Source organism: Hyperoodon ampullatus (assembly GCF_949752795.1).
Source record: "Hyperoodon ampullatus genome assembly, chromosome: 2".
Taxonomy (NCBI): Eukaryota; Metazoa; Chordata; class Mammalia; order Artiodactyla; family Ziphiidae; genus Hyperoodon; species Hyperoodon ampullatus.
Genome location: NC_136915.1, coordinates 101,289,459 through 101,308,046, shown reverse-complemented (window position 1 = coordinate 101,308,046; position 18,588 = coordinate 101,289,459). Strand labels below are relative to the sequence as shown.

The 18,588-nt window shown below is 36.1% G+C and overlaps 1 protein-coding gene across 2 annotated transcripts in view; it reads right to left on the bottom strand.

Moving 5' to 3' along the window:
* MAGI3 (membrane associated guanylate kinase, WW and PDZ domain containing 3) overlaps positions 1–18,588 on the bottom strand; it is a gene marked incomplete at its 5' end in the record, with an annotated part of 282,350 nt that overhangs the window by 104,429 nt on the left and 159,333 nt on the right. For both annotated transcript variants that reach the window (XM_079724347.1, XM_079724348.1), the window contains one exon: positions 93–209. In XM_079724347.1, the coding sequence (XP_079580473.1) occupies positions 93–209 (117 nt within the window). The remainder of the gene's footprint in view (positions 1–92; positions 210–18,588) is intronic.

Sequence of the window (18,588 nt, the reverse complement as noted above, 5' to 3'; positions counted from 1 at the left end):
CATATGAGATACTCTATGAATTATTTCTAGACGTTTGATTAGTTACATAAAGATATTTTGGCTGCATTTCTTTAATTCCATCTCATACTTACATGGAATAGTTCTCAAATAGAGATTATCTCTAATCACTTGCTGCAGTTTGTGGTCAACTGATCCTTTCTGAAACTGAAGACTCAGGTAATGTCGCAAATCTTTATTAATGACTTTGCCTACAAAAAAACCACACAAGACAAAACACATAACTGTTAGATCCCCAGTTAAATATCAATGCTAGTTAATGAATACCCTTAAACCATTTAGCCATAAATAGGAAAAAGAAATCAGAATATTTTATTCAAAACAAGATAATTGTACCAAACTATTATAGGTACTATAATTAAAATACACAACTTTAATACACAATGTAGGCATAATTATACATGGAAGGAGAGGGAGGACGTATAAGTCACAGAACATGACAAATATCCAAGGTAATTTCATTCAGTCCCATGACTTTAAATACGATCTATACCCTGGTAAGTGCCAAATTCTTATCACATCTCTATCCCTGACCTATCTCCACCAGGCTCCAAACTCATCAAACTCTCTATATATTGCAGATATATTTGGAATTCAAATAAGCACCTCAAATTTCAGATGACCAAAACAGAACTCTTAATTCTATCCTCTCCCATTATTTTCCTCTCCTCTAGTTCTTCCTGTCTTAGAAAATTACCACCACCAATCCAATAGAACAAACCCCAAACCTAGAAGTCATCCTCAATTTCTCCTTTTTACTTCTATCCCTCAATGAAATTTATTAGCAACTTTTGTCAGTTCTACCTCCAAAACATATCTCATAACTGCCCACTTCCCTTCATTTCCACTGCCACCATCTAAGCTAAGCCACTATCATTTCTCACCTGGAATTCTGTAACAGCCTTCTAATCGGTTTCCCTGCATTCATTCTTGGCTCCTTCCTGCTCCCACCATTCACAAAGAAGCCAGAATGAGACTTTTAAACAAATCAGGTAATCACTATTCTGTTTAGAGCCACAAATGACTTCTTGCTGCTCTTGGAATATAATTCAAACTTCTAAACAGGGCTTAGAAAGCCCTACATGTTTCAGCTCTGGCCATCTCTGACCCAAACTCACTCACCCTTCACCCTCTCAAACTATGCTCCACCCACACTGGCCATCTTTATCATCTCTAACAGGCCAAATGGGTCCTACTCAGAACCTTCTGCCTATCACTAGATTGAACAGGCATTTTCTGTCCACTTGCTTGACTCCTAGATACAATGTGAATAAATAGGAGTGAATGGTTGTTTTTTCTTATTTGTGGGGAAAATGGGAGATTAAAAAGAGGGACATTAGGGGTCTCAAAGAAATATTAAGCAGAAAAATAGAGGACTGCAGAAATCTGATCGCAGTGAATTTATAATAAGGGTTGAGCTTAAAATGAACATCAAAGCAATCCAAACACTTTTCATTAGACAGGATTTCAGATAATTAGAAAAGAGCAATGCTAAATCAAAATAGATGATCTTATTGAATAAGAAATGACTAGTTGATTAAAATATACTCTTTATTTTATTTGAAACAGCATAGTTATGACCAGATTAGATAAATCAAAGGTTACTACAGATCAGTTCATTCTTTTAACTATTATTCTGTAACACAGCATTTCTAATCCCTTCTTTTGGTCTTTTCTCACATATATAAATAAACATAACCTAAATGAGAGAGTATTAAAATAAGCAGGAAATCAGAGAGCTTCTAAAGTTTAGAGATAACATTCAGATCCTAAACTAATAAACATAAACCAAAAAGGTCCCTGTTTTGCATTGTCAAAAATAGATGTTGGGGCTTCCCTGGTGGCGCAGTGGTTGGGAGTCCGCCTGCCGATGCAGGGGACACGGGTTCGTGCCCCGGTCCGGGAGGATCCCACATGCCGCGGAGCGGCCCGTGAGCCATGGCCGCTGAGCCTGCGCGTCCGAAGCCTGTGCTCCGCAACGGGAGAGGCCACAACAGTGAGAGGCCCGCGTACAGCAAAAAAAAAAAAAAAAAAAATAGATGTTGAGGAAGGGGAGAACCTTGTGATCAAAGAAGAAAACCTGAAAGATATTTACAGGAATAACACAGAACAATGTGTGGTCCCAGAGGCTGCTTCTGTCAGGCACTTCGGGGCCCCACCAACCCAACTCCAATTTAAATGGAATCATATTATTTCATTTTTTATTTATATTATGGAACTTGTTCATTGCTGGGTAGAAGAAAAACCCAATTCATAATCAATACTGTACAGTCTCATTGCTTAGTGAACAAAATCATACCCAATAATGAGTTCATTACGTATTTTAAAAATTAGATAAGGAGTGTTTCAAATGCACTGTAATAATCAGTATACAAAAGCTTTTGTGGACTGTTACATAGGTGCTTGAAAGTATTAAGTGATGCTTGCAGAAGTTTGGTTAGGGTTTTTGACTAGACAGAGAATGCAACATTTTTTTTCTATTTGAAGTAAGTTACATAGGCTCCATTATCTAAAAACCTGCTATCCAATGTATTTTCAAAAACAGTTTTAATCTGGATAAAGGCTAATGCCTGTTTTATTAAAGAAGACAATCTAAATCAACACTTTTTTAATTCAACGTTTGTCAAATTTTTAAATTTGAAGCTTTACTATAAAATATGACATAACTCACAGAGATAACTATACAATGCTAAAAACCCACACTGGACTTTAATCTATAAAAACAACAAGACAAAGCCATAATAAAAATCATAGATCACAAATTACCACGAGGGGGGCTCTTTTAAGGGAAAATGAAGGTAAACAACTCAATTCCTGTTTCAAGGGCCCGTGAGACCTTAAGACAGAATCATTAAAGCGGAAAGAATTAGATTTAAAGAATAACACCTAGATTTATCAGGACGGGAACTGCACTCTATCTTCACTCTCAACTTCTATGGGGATTCTGGATGCAATGCTGAGATGAACAGCTGCAAAGAAGAGGGTGAAGTACAATTTCATAAATGGGATATTTTATTTAAAGTGCACAACTATTCAAAGAAATCATCACACTTTTCTGAGGCTGGGGACAAAATATCACAAATATCAATGAAATGTCAACTATAAAAGATTAACAAATTATACAGATTGGCATTCTTTAAGATTAATAAGAATTAATGACAGAATATATTGGATATAGCAGTCATCATGGACTTCCTTGCTTCAAGAAACCAAAAACAACTTTCGTAAGGGGACAGAATATTATGCTTTCCACTTCGATGTGGTTCCAGGGAATTTATTTAAAAAAAAAAAAAAGTACAAATATCCTGAATAGGGAGATGGCTGTGGAATTACCAGAAGGCCAACAGAAACATTAGCTCACAGAGACACCGCTGAGATTATCTATATTACTGAATTGTATATGAACTTCCAGCTTTTGTTTAAGGAGAGTTTCACAGAAACTTGACATTTCAAGAGTATGAAAACATCTACTTGGGGTTAATGCAGCTGTTAAACAAATAAGAAAAAAGATTCTTCATAATTGCATTCTTACCCAGCCAGCCTTTGCTTTTAAGTGTTAAGATTATTCTTCGACTTTTAAGTGATTTATAAATTGAGTTGATTTATGAAACTTAAAAAGAGATCTGTAAATCTTACATACACAGCTCAGGAGGGGAAAAGTCTATAACTGAAATCTCAATCATATGAATAAATCCAGGCACTCAAGTTTCAATATACAAATCCTCAGTCAAAAGAACTCATAACTCAAATTCATGCTTTCTGAGTGTATGCCAATTAATATTCACTACCATTTCTCTTTAAGGAATCAGTATATAGAATCACTGGTTATTATTTAGGTAAACATTGTGGCATGCTGGCATAGATGAGGTCATGCAAGCAGCTGTAAACCAACCCAACTGCCAACATTTCATTGTCTTTTCTATAAGGGTAGTCTAGGAGACTTTGTCAACCACTTGCCAAAGTCAAGATATGACATGTCTTTACTATTGTCTAATCCAGTAGTAATTATACAATTGAAAAAAAGAAAAAAATAAGGTCAGTTTGGCATGTCTTGTTCTTATACATTCACGTTGATTCATGGAGACCACCCCTTTCTTTTCTAAACACTTTCAATATTTTATTAGTTTTATTTTTTACAATCTCTTCCAATGTTGTCGCAGTTTAAAGTTAGGGAAGTGGATTTGCGTTTTTCTCAATCTATGCCTTTTTGGAAACTGGGACATTTGTCTCGCCTCAGTCTCCTGGTACTTCCCACATTCTCCACGATTTCACAAAGGATATCGACAATAACCCTGAGATCATACCTGAGAGTCCCTTTAACTCCTGGGGGGCAATTCAGCTGAGTCTTGAAAACTTAATTTCATTTAAAGTGAATGATACTCTTATGATATCATCTTTTTAAAATTTAATTTCCCTCATTTGAGGTTGTTTGTTTTATCTTTTACTGTTGGAAAAGTAATTCTTCCAGTCCAAGACTATGGAAGCAAAGTAAGAATGGTACAGAACTGATTTCTGCCTGTAAACAGCTACCAATAACGTCTTCTCACAGTAAGCCTACCTCTTCCTTCTCACTGCTCTTGCTTCAAACACAACCTTAAAAGCTCTTTGAGCTCTATGAAGTATCTAAACTCCTTTTGAGCTTTGGCCGATAGTAAAGGAAATTCTTCAATGTTTATTTCTTACAGTCTACTTAGCACTGTACAAATGTGACTGCGTTCCATCCAATTATCAATCACATACATCTTTTAAAAATCCTGAGCTGCTCAGAACATTCTTTGTACCCATAAGAATTTCGTCACATAACTTTTCTTTTAGAAACCTCTAGTCTTGGAACCACACCTATAGATGCCATAAACTTTAAAAAAAAAATCTGTTTTCCTCAAAGGCAAAGTACGGGCATAACCATGTCCCACTTTTCTTCCTATGATGACTGTAAATAGCCTGGTGAAATTCCCCATCAAACTGTTCAATCTAACTAGTTCAACACAACTGATGTTACTAACTAGTCATTTCTCATTAGACCTAGACTCAGAAGAGCATTGCATTTTATTGCTTCCTCTACATCCTGAGCTCCATGAAACTAGTGAAAAAGATATACATAAGCTTAACTCCAAACTGGCTCCTTGGTTCAAGGCAGGAGTTCCCTAAGACAAAATAAACCAAACTGCAGTCCACTTGTTTGTGAAACTGTAAATGATATTTGAGCAAGACTTCTCTAGATAATCAGTGTCTACACATTTCAAAGTAAAATATATTCTATGGCACAAAAGTTATTTAAAAATATCTTATACAGGGCTTCCCTGGTGTCGCAGTGGTTGAGAGTCCGCCTGCCAATGCAGGGGACATGGGTTCGTGCCCCAGTCCAGGAGGACCCTACATGCCACAGAGTGGCTGGGCCCGTAAGCCATGGCCGCTGAGCCTGAGCATCTGGAGCCTGTGCTCCGCAACGGGAGAGGCCACAGCGGTGAGAGGCCCTTGTACCGCAAAAAAATAAAATAAAATAAAATAAAATAAAAAATTATACAGTTGTTAAACATAAAAGTTTGTCAGCTATCTTAGGACCAAGGCCATGGTTTGTTTTTACAGATTTAGTCCCAGGATCTAGCACACAGATCAAATGAGTCAGCTTAATTTTGTATCTTCAATTGTTCATTTCACCCTCTACATCATCTAATGCAGGAAATTTTAGAATACTCACTTAACTGATACAGTATTCTTTGTCTATACAAAACTTTATTTTAAACTGTTTCTTAAACAATGAAATTAACTTTATTTGGACTCTGTCAAAATGCTACAGTAAATTCTTCATTGACACAGCAAGCTCTACATCTTTAAAAGTAAGTTTTAACTACAGCTTTTATGCCAATTCCCCAAATTCTGTTCATCAGAACACTGATGACTAGGACTGCTATTTTATAATAATTATTATTATATTGTACATATATGCTATATGTTTTCACTCATTTCTCATGAAAACCTTTAAGGCAGATATTATTATTCCCATTTTATAGGTAAGGAGCTGAGGTATAGAGAGGTTAAGTAACTCGGCCAAGGTTATATCACTGAAAGTAGCAGACCTGGGATCTGAACCCAGTTAATCTGGCTCCAGAACCTGCACTATAAGCACTGTGCTAGAATACCTCCCTCCCTTCTTCCCTCCTTCCCTCTCTCCTTTCCATGAATTTCTTCTCTTGCTTAAGCTTACAAGAAAACAAGCTTAGAACACCATCTTTCATAAGAGTCCACCCTTCTATGAAAGTCACGTCTATCGTGTAAAAAAAGATTTACTGAGTCCTGAATAGTAGGCTCTTGCGGGTAAAGCAGTGAATGAGAGTGCACCCAACTGAACTAAAAGTCTCACAGGGAAGATGAACACTGAGAAAGAAATTTCAAACTCGAGAGCGTTATGAAAGAGAAGCATAGAGCACTGTGGGAATCTATAATCTAGATCCTAAGTCTAGGGAGTCTAGGAAGCCGTCACTGAGTAATCACACTGGAGCTGAAACCTGAAGGATAAATAGAAGCCAACTAGACAAAAAAAAAAAAAAAAAAAAAGGTGGGGGGATTGGTAGAGGGAGTGGTACATGCGAAGGCACTTACTTGAGGTGGGAAAGAACACAGTGCTGACAGGAACTGAGAGAAATCCAGTATAGCTGGTTCTTAGGAAGTGAGGAAGAGTTCACACAAGCTGAGACAAGAGTTCCAAGGGCCAGTGGGTTGAGTAGAACCTTGTGACAATAATTTAAAAGAACTTCAACTAACTCAGGTATGACACCAAGGACCTTCATAATTGCTATAAGCTAGCAACTATGGATATATTCTTACTGGTCACATCTATATTTCATATTTGTGTTCAAATGCCACCTTGTTATTTCTATTTGGTCTTTTATCTGTAAGAGGATATTCAAGGTGTAAGAGGATATTCAAGGTTATAAACTTAGACAACCCCTATCAACATAACTCTTTAAGTATCCCACTCTCATTATAGGCAAGTGGAACCTAATGAATTTTTAAAATAATTTATATAACTAAATTCTTATTCTGTCCCAAACTTGAAAAGCACTAAATCTTCTGGAATCTCTTGAGCCACTTAGTGTTTAAAACTGGCCAGTTTTCAGTATTCTTCTGAGTTACAGTGTGAAGAAACACAGACTGAAGCGATCAAGCGGTGTTGCTGTCTTGTGCAGAATCCTGCTGCCACCTCACCAGTCAGGAGAAAGTCTCCTGCTAACAGAGGTCACGTTCTTTTTTTTCCCCCCTCAGGCTTTTAAGATATTATTGACATAAAATATATACATAAGTTTAAGCTATGCATGCAACGATTTGATACATGTATATATTGTTAAACAATTACCATAGTTAAGGTCAGTTTGTAACCCCATCCTTTCACATAATTACCATTTTATGTGTGTGGAGATAGCACTTAAGATCTACTCTAACATCTTTCATGTATATAATCTGGTATGATAGTCATCATGCTGTACATTAAAACCCCAGAACTGATCCACCTTAGAGCTGTATGTTTGTACCCTTTGACCAACATCTCTCCATTTCCCCCACACCTAGCCCCTGAAGAAAATGCACCATTCTGCTCTTTATTTCTATGAGAATATGAGCTTCTATTTCTATCTCTATTACATTCCACATGTAAATGAGAAGATACAGTATTTGTCTTTGTCTGCTGGAGGTCATATTCTTTGTCTCTATTACAAATTAGGGCAGTAGTACATATTAAAATGAGTGTCCATTCTCCACTGATTCCTGGAAGCAGCTATCATAAACACATTGGTCAGATTTCATCTACTGCCCTGGGTCCACTGGCAGTTTAAGGTCAAGTCTGCTGCTGCACATCTGGTCCTTTCCCAGCACACCCTAGAAATGTTTTCTCCCTCCCTCCTTTCTCTCCGTCCTTTATTCCTTCCCTCCCTTCCTTGATTATTATTTTTAATGCATTTACCATCAGAAGAACTGGAAGCATAGCTAAAGTAAGAACTCTTTGGTTTAGGTAATCTGAAAAATCCCTGAACTACACCAAACTAAATATACCCATCCCTAAAAGCCTAACACTGTTTACTACATGTAGAATTCAATATTAATGCAGCATTGAAATTGCTTCATTATATTCAAATTATGTGTAAATAAAACCCATTATCATGCTGTATAATTTTTTTGAAAGTTTTTTATGGTTTTTATTTGCTTAAATAAAGCAAGTATTTCTGTGTAGAATGTATTTGCAAGTAACAATCATTTCTCTAAAAAAATCTGATGCATGGCCAGGAATCCAAGTTATAAATATTCTAAAAAGTTAGTGCCCCAGAGAATGCTGTTGTATCTATATTTGTTCTTACTTCTGAGGCAACTACCCCAGTCCTGCTAACACCCTGCCCTACCCTTCTAACCTCCACACCCAACTCTTTCCCCTGCTTGTTTCAGTTTTGTGTCTACTCCACCTGGAGACCCACAGTGTTGTATACACATAAATACTGTTAGGGCAAAAGGCCTGCACATTGACCACTTGTTCACCTGCTCTTTGAAGCCAACACCCAGGCAGAACTCTAAGTCCACATTAAGGAACTTCTGTTTTCATCTCTCCTCCCCGCTCGTTCTTACTACAAACAATGGGGTACATGTTGGCCTCCCTCACTGGATCTTAAGCCTGTGTGAAGCCAGGAACTATGTTTTGTTCATCTCTGTATCCACCCTCCAAAATACCTAGCATAGCTCTGAGTAAACACTCTCTTAAACACACCAAAATGATACTTGATAATGTGATTGCTATACTGACAGTTTTAAATGGAATTAATCTCCAACAAACACTTTTACTATAATCCTCACAGAAATCCTTTCATTAAACAGCACTGTTAAAAGTAAGTTTTGATTATAACAATGTGGTCAAATGCTCATAAGGTATTTTAAATGAAAAAAGCAGGTCACAGGGCCTCCCTGGTGGCGCAGTGGTTGAGAGTCCGCCTGCCGATGCAGGGGATACGGGTTCGTGCCCCGGTCTGGGAGGATCCCATGTGCCGCGGAGCGGCTGGGCCCGTGAGCCATGGCCGCTGGGCCTGCGCGTCCGGAGCCTGTGCTCCGCAACGGGAGAGGCCACAGCAGTGAGAGGCCCGCGTACCGCAAAAAAAAAAAAAAAAAAAAAAAAAGCAGGTCACAAAACAGAATATTCAATGTGACCCCCAAATTGTAACATACCTGAGGATATGCAAATTTAAAAAATGTAAGGGTCATACATAAACTCATACTTAAACATTAGCAATACTTAAAACATTATTGCAGGTATAATTATTGGGTGATTTAAAAAAACTTTTACCTTCATGGTTTTTGTATTTTCAAATTTTCTACAGTGATCATCTATTACTATGAGAAAAAACTTTTAAAAACTAGAAACACGTTTTCAAAAACTTTGCCCTTCAAAGGTCATTCATGGAAAAGGAAGCCTGACCCAGTGGAGCATTATGACAAAAAACTTGCAAAAGTTCTATGTAAAAGCTGATACTATTTGTCTAGGTTTTCCTTTAATCATTTGTTTTTAATAAGTAGTATTTTCCCCATACCAAGGTTAAATTCCAACCATTTTGCTTTTAACTGAAACTCTCAATTGATAAATAAGCTACAGAATATTAAAATCTACATTTGAAAAGTAAGATGAAAATCACAATTCTAGAAAAGACACAACAAAGTCACCACAATTTTCCCTTTAAAAGTCATGCATCAGAAAGAGCAAAGTAAGATGAACCTTCCTAGCAGAAAACAGTAGAAAAAATAAGAAATCATTAAAAGTGGGTCTTTTTCTTTTCAAAGCTTTTATTTGATGGGATCATGTAGATTTAGTTCTTAAAGAAAAACAGTTTTTCTAAAGTGGTATCCTGAGTCTATTTACAATTTTTTCTTTGTGGCACTCACATCAGGAATCATTAGCAAACCTGTCAGAATGCCAGATAACCAGTGCTGGATGGCACACCGAAATCTGAATCATAGTATTAATGCTTCATCCTTTTGACAAGAGGGTACAAAGCCATCTATTGTGCCTTGTCATTTTCCCTGAAAACAGAATAACTGGGTTCAGTGGTCTCTGCAAATCAAAGTTATAAGCTTCAGCAGAATGTTCAGGACTTGAGGTAGAAGATCTGTTACTGATATTTCATTGTAGCAGCTAATAAAAAGATAGCTGAAAGGGAATACAGATGTGCTTGATTAGAAGTCTGACTGGAAAAAAAATGACTATTACAGAATTCAGACTGCATTTTAAGATGCATCATTATGTAAACAATCTCAACCTCTAGGTTCAGGCAGTAGGCTGATATAATTAACCACTATTAAAAAAGGAATTTAATAGCTTCCTTTTCTCTGATATCTTTTAAAAATAGAAATTTATCCCAATCCTTAGAAATTTTCCAAAGCAGATAGTTTAAAGGTCCTAAACACTATATTACACATCAAAACTGATCCGACTCCAGGGAGAGTCAACATTCGTTAAAAAATAATTTGTTATTTCCCATTTTCATTTCTAATCTCTATGTTTCATCAGGAACATATTTAAAAGGATTTATCATCCTTACAAAAAATGTCAAAATTTCAAAGAAACATTTTTAGAGATAAATGGCCATTTCTATGTATATCCCCCTATTCAGATTCCTCCACTAAAAACCATTTCCCCCCCACTCACCTCAACTATAAGTCTGAGTGAATCAGGACCTTTCAGAAAATGTCAACATAGATGAAAGTGTCAGAAGATCTCCAGTCTCCCATTTCCCATTAAAGGGTCTTAACAAACAAAAGAATACCAGAAAAAAAGAAAAAAAGAGGGAGGGAAGGGAAGAAAGAGGGATAGGAGGGAGGAAGGGTGAGATGGAAGGAAGGAAGGAAGGAAGGGAGGGAGGGAGGGAGGGAGGAAGAGAAGAAGGAAGGAATCTGTACCCCTAAACTAAACCAATAGCAAGGAAAGAATCTATTTCAAAAGACAATGGGAATTTCTATAAATTCCAATATCAATTAGTGAGAACTAAGGAACTGCAAAGTAAGAACCACAATCAAGGGTACCAAATGGCCTTACTGGCTTGATAGTCTGAATTTAGGTTTAAGAACTGAAAGGGAGTTTTCTGGGCAACATGACAATATAAGTCACTTTTACAAAAGGCTCTCTAATACAGAACAAAATGAGGAGAAATAACCAAAAATAGAAGGAAAAAAAGAGTTAATCTCTGTCCATTCAAATATCAACCCCAAAGAATACAAAACAATTTAGAGTACACTGAGAAAATGCCCGAAGCTGACATACAACACCCTAGCTCATAAGCATAGCACATTTTGCAGACTCTGAGTACAAAATATTGATAAATGTTGAATGTATATGTTGATCTACAAAACAAAAGGTATATAAGTTGCTGTTCCCAATCCCTAGCAGCAGGAGATAGAAGCTTTCAGACAGAAATAGTGACAAAACTCCCCAAAAGTAGCTGCCTTTGGCACTAACCCCCTACACCTCCTCGGACATCAGAAAAACTAACATCTCTGTGTGTAGAATAAACAGAGGAGGGAGCCAAGAATAGCTATGGGCATGTAGTTAAAATGTGAGGGCCACTGTCCAGGTGAGAGACGATTTAGATCTGTAATGGGAATGGAGGAGCAGATGGATTTGAGATTCACTGTATATGCCCATATATATGTAAAGTTTTTCAATACCAAACACTGTCCTTACAAGAGGAAGTTGTCTTATATTTGAACCTTACAAAGTCTCAGATTACAGTCTGATTTATAAGTTATTTTATTTTGAAAAAAATACAACGTACTGTCTGAAGAAAGCATGTTAGCCTGAACAAACAACTGTTTAAGAGATAATCTGACACAATTGCTGGGGAGACGTGACGGGGGGGTGGGGAGCAAATAAAATGAGAAGATTTAGTAATTCTTCCTTGGGGTACTACTTCACAACTGCATGTGGCAGATGTCACTGTCAAGCAATCTTTCAATGATAGATTGTTTGTTTAAGGGAAGAGATGCCTTTATTTTTTTAATTTTTTTATTTTTTGGCCCTGCAGCACAACCTGTGGGATCTTAGTTCCCCAGCCAGGGGCTGAACCCAGGCCCTCGGCAGTGAAAGTGCAGAGTCCTAACCACTGGACCACCAGGGAATTCCCTCAATGATCACTTTTGGAAAAAAGCAATTCAGTCCATACTTAGGTTATGAGATCATAAATATATGTCAACAACAAAAGTGAAGGGAAAAATTTTTGCTCTAATTTTACTTGTGGCTAGGACAGCACTATACACAGATTTAAAAACTACAATATCTCAAACAATTTAGATGGAAGAGAGGAGGAGGTGAACTAGGAAATTGTGTTAGGTAACTCATTCCAGTGCTGACACAATACCAAAGGTGTAAGTTGAAGAGTTTGCACAAACTTTTTACAAGAAATAGTGGGAAAAGTAGTATTTCTAAATTTCATTTTAAATATATGTGTAATTAAATTAAATTTTAGAGGTAGAAATCTGATTTTATCCCTAAAAGTTTACATTCATACTGCCTAATCAAAAGGATATGTATTTTTTAAAGTGTCTTTTAAAAAATTGTGGGATAGCTTAAGCTTAACTACAGGGCCTCCTCATATTTGGATATTCATGAAATTGTGAATAGAATCCATTAGCCTTAGTAATATATTTGACAGGAAGATTCAGGGGAAAAGAGACAACAGAAAAGATCACTCCAGGCTTCTGGCTTGAATAACCAGGAACTTTAAGTTCCATTTGAATAAAAGACATAGAAAGGGGAAGAAATGGACTTCCCTGGTGGCACGGTTGGCAGGTTAAGGATCCACCTGCCAATGCAGGGGACACAGGTTCAAGCCCTGGTCTGGGAAGATCCCACATGCCGCGGAGCAACTAAGCCCATGCACCACAACTACTGAGCCTGTGCTCTAGAGCCTGGGAGCCACAACTACCGAGCGCACGTGCTGCAACTACTGAAGCCCACATGCCTACAGCCAGTGCTCCACAACAAGAGAAGCCCCCGCAATGAGAAGCCCATGCACCACAGCAAAGAGCAGCCCACCGCTCGCCTCAATTAGAGAAAGCCCGTACGCAGCAATGAAGACCCAACACAGCCAAAAAAATAAATTAATTTAAAAAATTTTTAAAAAGAAAGGGGAAGAAACAAGTTTGGGAATTGAGGCAGAAAATCAGGGTAAGGTTTGGGGTATGTTATTTGAGATGCTAGTGAAACAGATAACATGTGAAAATATCAAGAGATCTGAATTTAGAGCTGTAAATTGGGAGTCTTTAGCTCACAACAAATATCTGGCCTTGGTAGAGATGTGGAGTGATGTAAGTTGGAACGACTTTTCTGAAAGGCGTTATGGCAATATCTATCAACATATACTTGCATGTCTTCTGGCAGAAGAGCTCTACTGAAGTTATATTCACATAAAAATGTAAAAAAAAAGATGAATGTTTATCACAGTATTATTTATAAAGAATTTAAATGTCCAACTATAGGTAACTGGTAATTAGATTATAAATGATGAAATATATCTTCAATTACTGAGGTATGATGGAGTTTAAACATGTTGAGTAAAATAGAGGGAGCTGTAGAAGGGAGCATTTAGTGCAAGATGTCATTTATGAAATTGGTACACTTTTCTTACATGTATTTATGCAAAAATATATTCTAAAATATGCTTATCTCTGAGTGGCAAGATGTTGAAGTATTTTACCCTCAGCTTTATAATTTTCTATATTGTTTGAGAGGCTAAAGACAACAACAAAAGCATACCATTTTTTAGAACTCTATAAAGCTTTTTTTTTTCCTTTTTCTCAAGTGTTTAAGAATTAGAGCATAACATAATCTTAGAGGTAAACAAACAAAAAAACAAAAACAAAAGAAACAGGAGAGGAAGACCACCCTGACTGTACAACTGGCTTTCAGACTTCAGGGCTGCATAACTAGGAACATATTGTCAAAACTGGATCACCACCCCAGGCTTGAGACCGAACAATTAGGCTAGAGAAGTCAGTCCTGGTTGACCTAAGCCTGTAATTTGATTAATGAAATGAATAGTGACTGAGTGTTTAACAGGTCACTCACAGAACTGGTTCCTGAACCCTGACCCAGGGATAATGTGATTTAGGACAAGTTACTGTAAAACCACATCTTAAGGATTAGTAAATTATGTACATGAAAACACAGACTGGAAAAAAACAATTAAATAGCCTGACTCCACTAAAAATATTTCCCGTGAAAAAGAAAAAAGAATAGAAAGATTATATGATAGAGGCCAGCCTCTCCCTTAAAGAAAATAAAACCAAAAGACAGAAGGATAATAATACAAAACATTAGGCACTGCACTAGTGTTGAAGCTATAGAAACCATAATATAGTACCTGCCCTGGTGTTAGGGTGTCACAGACATGTATAAGCAAATAACTACTAAAACCAGTGAAAAAGCATGTACAACGTGCATGAGAGTATGTAGCTAAGAGAAAATAAATAATTGTGTTTAGTGGGGAAAACCAGTTAATCTAGGCTGGGAGTATGGATGGGGAGCATGGGATCAGGACCACGGTGGGCGTTCCAGGCAAGGGGAAGAGAATGCACAGTGGCAGGGTGGTGGTGGATTATAAGACTAGAGAGAGAGGCAGGAAGCTCAGGTAACAGAAGGTTTTACTTATGTCACTGAAGGGTCAGAACATGACTCTAGTGAAGAAGTGACTAAAATTTTTACCAGGGGAATGACATAGCCAGACTTCATTTTCGATGGATCATTCTGGCAACACTGTGGACGACGAAGACAAGGAAAACAGCTGGAGGATACCACGACCAGCACAGAATAAATTTAGCCACAAACCCATTAATACTGGCAGTAGAAGCAGTAATAGAAGAATCAATGCAGCAGAAAATTGGATTGGTGAAATAGGAGGCAACTCAAGAAACATACACTGATAATAAGAAATTAACCAAGATAGGAAATGAATGCTCACAGATTTGCAGAGTGCTGTAATCCAAACTTCAAATGATAGGAGTCCTTGAAGGAAAAAAGAGAATGAACTAAACAATGAATAAACAAGGAGTGCAGTTGAAGAAAACTGAAAATTTTTAAAGGAATGAAATTGGAAATTGAAAGGTTTACCATGTCTCAAAAAAAAAAAAAAAAAAAAAAAGAAGGAAAAGAAAAACAACAGCATCATAAAAACACAAATTTAAATTCTGTAGGTTTTGGGGTGGAGGTGCAATCTCTAAATTTCCCAAAAGAAAGACTAGATATTATTTAAAGAGTCAAAATCAAGAGAGATTAAGATGATAACTCCATGGTGAAAGACATGAGGTGATATCTGTGCTCCATCTGCTTGACGACAAAAAGTCTTTTCAGAGTTGTGGTGGTACTGGTGGTTTAAAAAAAATTTTTTGTTTCCTCTATCTTTTCTTCAGCAAACGATGGAAGGAGTAATCCAGAGCTCTATGACTGAAGCTAAAGAAAGCCTTGTAATTTAGAGCTGCTGTAGGCAAATACTATATAATATTAGTACTGTGAAAAAATAAACAGGTGACACATGAGAAAGAAATAAGAGACACAAGCAAGGTAACAAGACCAACAGATACAGAAAGCAGGCACGAGCCAAACTACCTTATTTTTCATGGTGAAAAGTCAGAAATTACTGCCTCACAGAGAAATATAAATTAATCACAATTAGTTTGGAAAAAGTTTGTGGTAAGTTCAAGACTAACATCAATTCTTTGTAGCTCCTCAAAAACATACACCTTCACATATTATATGATTATATCACCTTGTTACTGATATTATGAAGCACTTTTATTTTTTTTAACATCTTTATTGGTGTATAATTGCTTTATAATGGTGTGTTAGTTTCTGCTGTATAACAAAGTGAATCAGCTATACGTATACATATATCCCCATATCACCCCCATGTGACCCTCTAGGCGGTCACAAAGCACTGAGCTGATCTCCCTGTGCTATGCAGCTCCTTCCCACTAGCTATCTATTTTACATTTGGTAGTGTATATATGTCTATGCCACTCTTTATGAGGCAGTTTCATAATACACAGTTAGGATTAAACTCTCAAGAAAAAATATGATTCATTTTGTACCTTAACCTCAGTAAACTTCATATAATACTTTGTTAAATTTTAAATCTAAAACCAAAAAATTAAAATATTAAAAAAAAATAAAATTAAAACCACAGAGCACTTTTGCTGCTCTTAAGAAGACTATCCTACTTAAAAGAGGGACTAGTAGATGACAAAAAAAGTATTAAAAAGTATTCTTAGTTATCAAGGGCTTTTGAAGAGTCAGATGTGAGAATTTTAGAGAAGATCTTAAAAAATAAGATAAATTGGCAAAAAATTAAACACTTGCTAGTGATAAGATCATGGGTTACTATGTCTTGTCTTAAGTTTTTTCTTAAATGTTGTTACTATTTTTACAATTCAAAACAAAACTAGAAAACTCCCAAACACAAAAACATAGGTATATTTTGTTTATAAATATAAAGACAAAGATATACATATTAATAGTGACTGAAAGGGAATCTGCAGACATGAAAATAAAGTTTAATGTTCAGTTCTATTTCTGGGCAGCTGTGTGCATTTATAATATAAAAATTTAATGAAAAACTGAGATACAAAATGATTCATAGTTGACTCTACAAAAATGACATACTGTACATAATTTTTCTTACAAAGTATGAATGATCTTTAAGCAGTAAGAGTATGTTTATATGATAATAATTTTAATTAAATTACCTAGTCAATTCAGTGAAGAACCAATTTAACTGATTTTATTTGTTAAATTAATGATTACTAATTGTCTGGGTTATAATTATATATCTGTCATTGAACAATGCTATATTATACAATTTAAAATAACAACTCTTACTTTATAGCAGAGGTTTAAAAAAATGTTGTAAGAAAAGAATTCCACCTTCAAAGAAATTTTATGAGGAATTCAAACGTATAAAAATAGATAAACTGCTGAGTCCAATTTGAAAAACACTGCTTCAGCAGTCATAGATTTATCAGATTAAACACAAGAGGTTGTTTCAGTTCCTCAATATGGCTGCAATATGCATCAGCCACCTCAAAGGGGGAAACAGGGATTTCTGTTAATATAATGTTATATATTAAGGTTTCCCCAAAGCATAGTTAATTTAGTCAGTGATAGTGCCCTGCTTTCTCCTTTTTCTTCTTCCAAGACAACTTTTGTTAAAATGTAACTTCTTCTTTTACAAATTGAAAAGGGAGGAGGAAAAACCACTAGAAAAAAAAATGGCAAAAATTAATGACTAGACAGTTCACAGAAAAAGAAATGCAATGACCTGTAAACACAGAAAAAGATACTCAACTTCACTCATAATATGATAAATGCTAATTAAAACAACATAGATACCTCTTCTCACCCATCAGACTAATGAAACATTCAACACCGTTGGTGAGGTTGTGAAGAAACAGGCATTTGTATAAATCATTGGTGGGTGCAGCAGTATACCAAGAGGAGGGGTGATGTAAACAGACCATGCCAGGTGCCCACAATAAGGAAGTACACTGTCCACAGAGAATTTATGAACTAAAACTAAAGCTTGATCTGCTCCTTACCATCATGTGATGGCAATTTTTCTAAATGTCAGCAATAAAATGCTCTCTGAAAAAAATCTCTCATTGTTCCAAATTCCAAATAATTGTTGCAGTTATTGTTGAGTTTTAATAACATGTATGTAAGCTTCAAATCCGACACTTTTATTACTTATTCCTTAAATACTGAACTATACATGGAAGTTAATTTGGAGAACTCCCAGTTTGTCCCCTGATACACATGGACTCAGTTCTACACATTCATTTCAGAAGTTAAGTCTGTAATGTTTTGAAATGGTTCAAACTCCATTTGAGCACACTTTGCCTCTAGCCCCTGTGTTATACTACATACTCCTGCATTTAAGCAATAGATTCAAAATAAACAATGACAGCTGTATGCTATTTCTCTTTTCTGGGTTATCCTTTTTTCTGGTGGGAAGTTTTAGATGAGTTAATCAGACACAAAAATACTTGCAGACAGCCGGAATTAGCCTTGAACAATGACTAGTAAAACACAGAGCTTTAAAAAGTTATTTAAAGAACAAATGCACGGAAACTGTGGTTAAGGTCATTAACTATACAACAATAAAACATAAGGAAATGGACACTTACATAGAAAAAAGAATCAAATTTTGAAGAAAGCTGGGAGAGACAACAAAAGATGCTGCTCTTACATTACTAGAAGAAACCAAAAGGGCAATGTTTATTTGAATGCCTGGTTATTAACTAGCAGATCAAATAGTGTTACTGTTCACTATCATTCCATCATTTTCTCTTGATTTTGTAGAAAAAGAAAAACTTCAGGAGTTTTATTTTTAACCAAATATAATAAAAATTCAAGATGAATTTTCTGGTGGAGATATTTTAGCAAACATTTTCTGTAATGTACTCTTTATTTTAAAATTTATTTTTACTAGTATGATTGTCTATTCAAATGTCCAATAAAATGAAATATTTAATGTATATATTTTGTTTCTATCATTA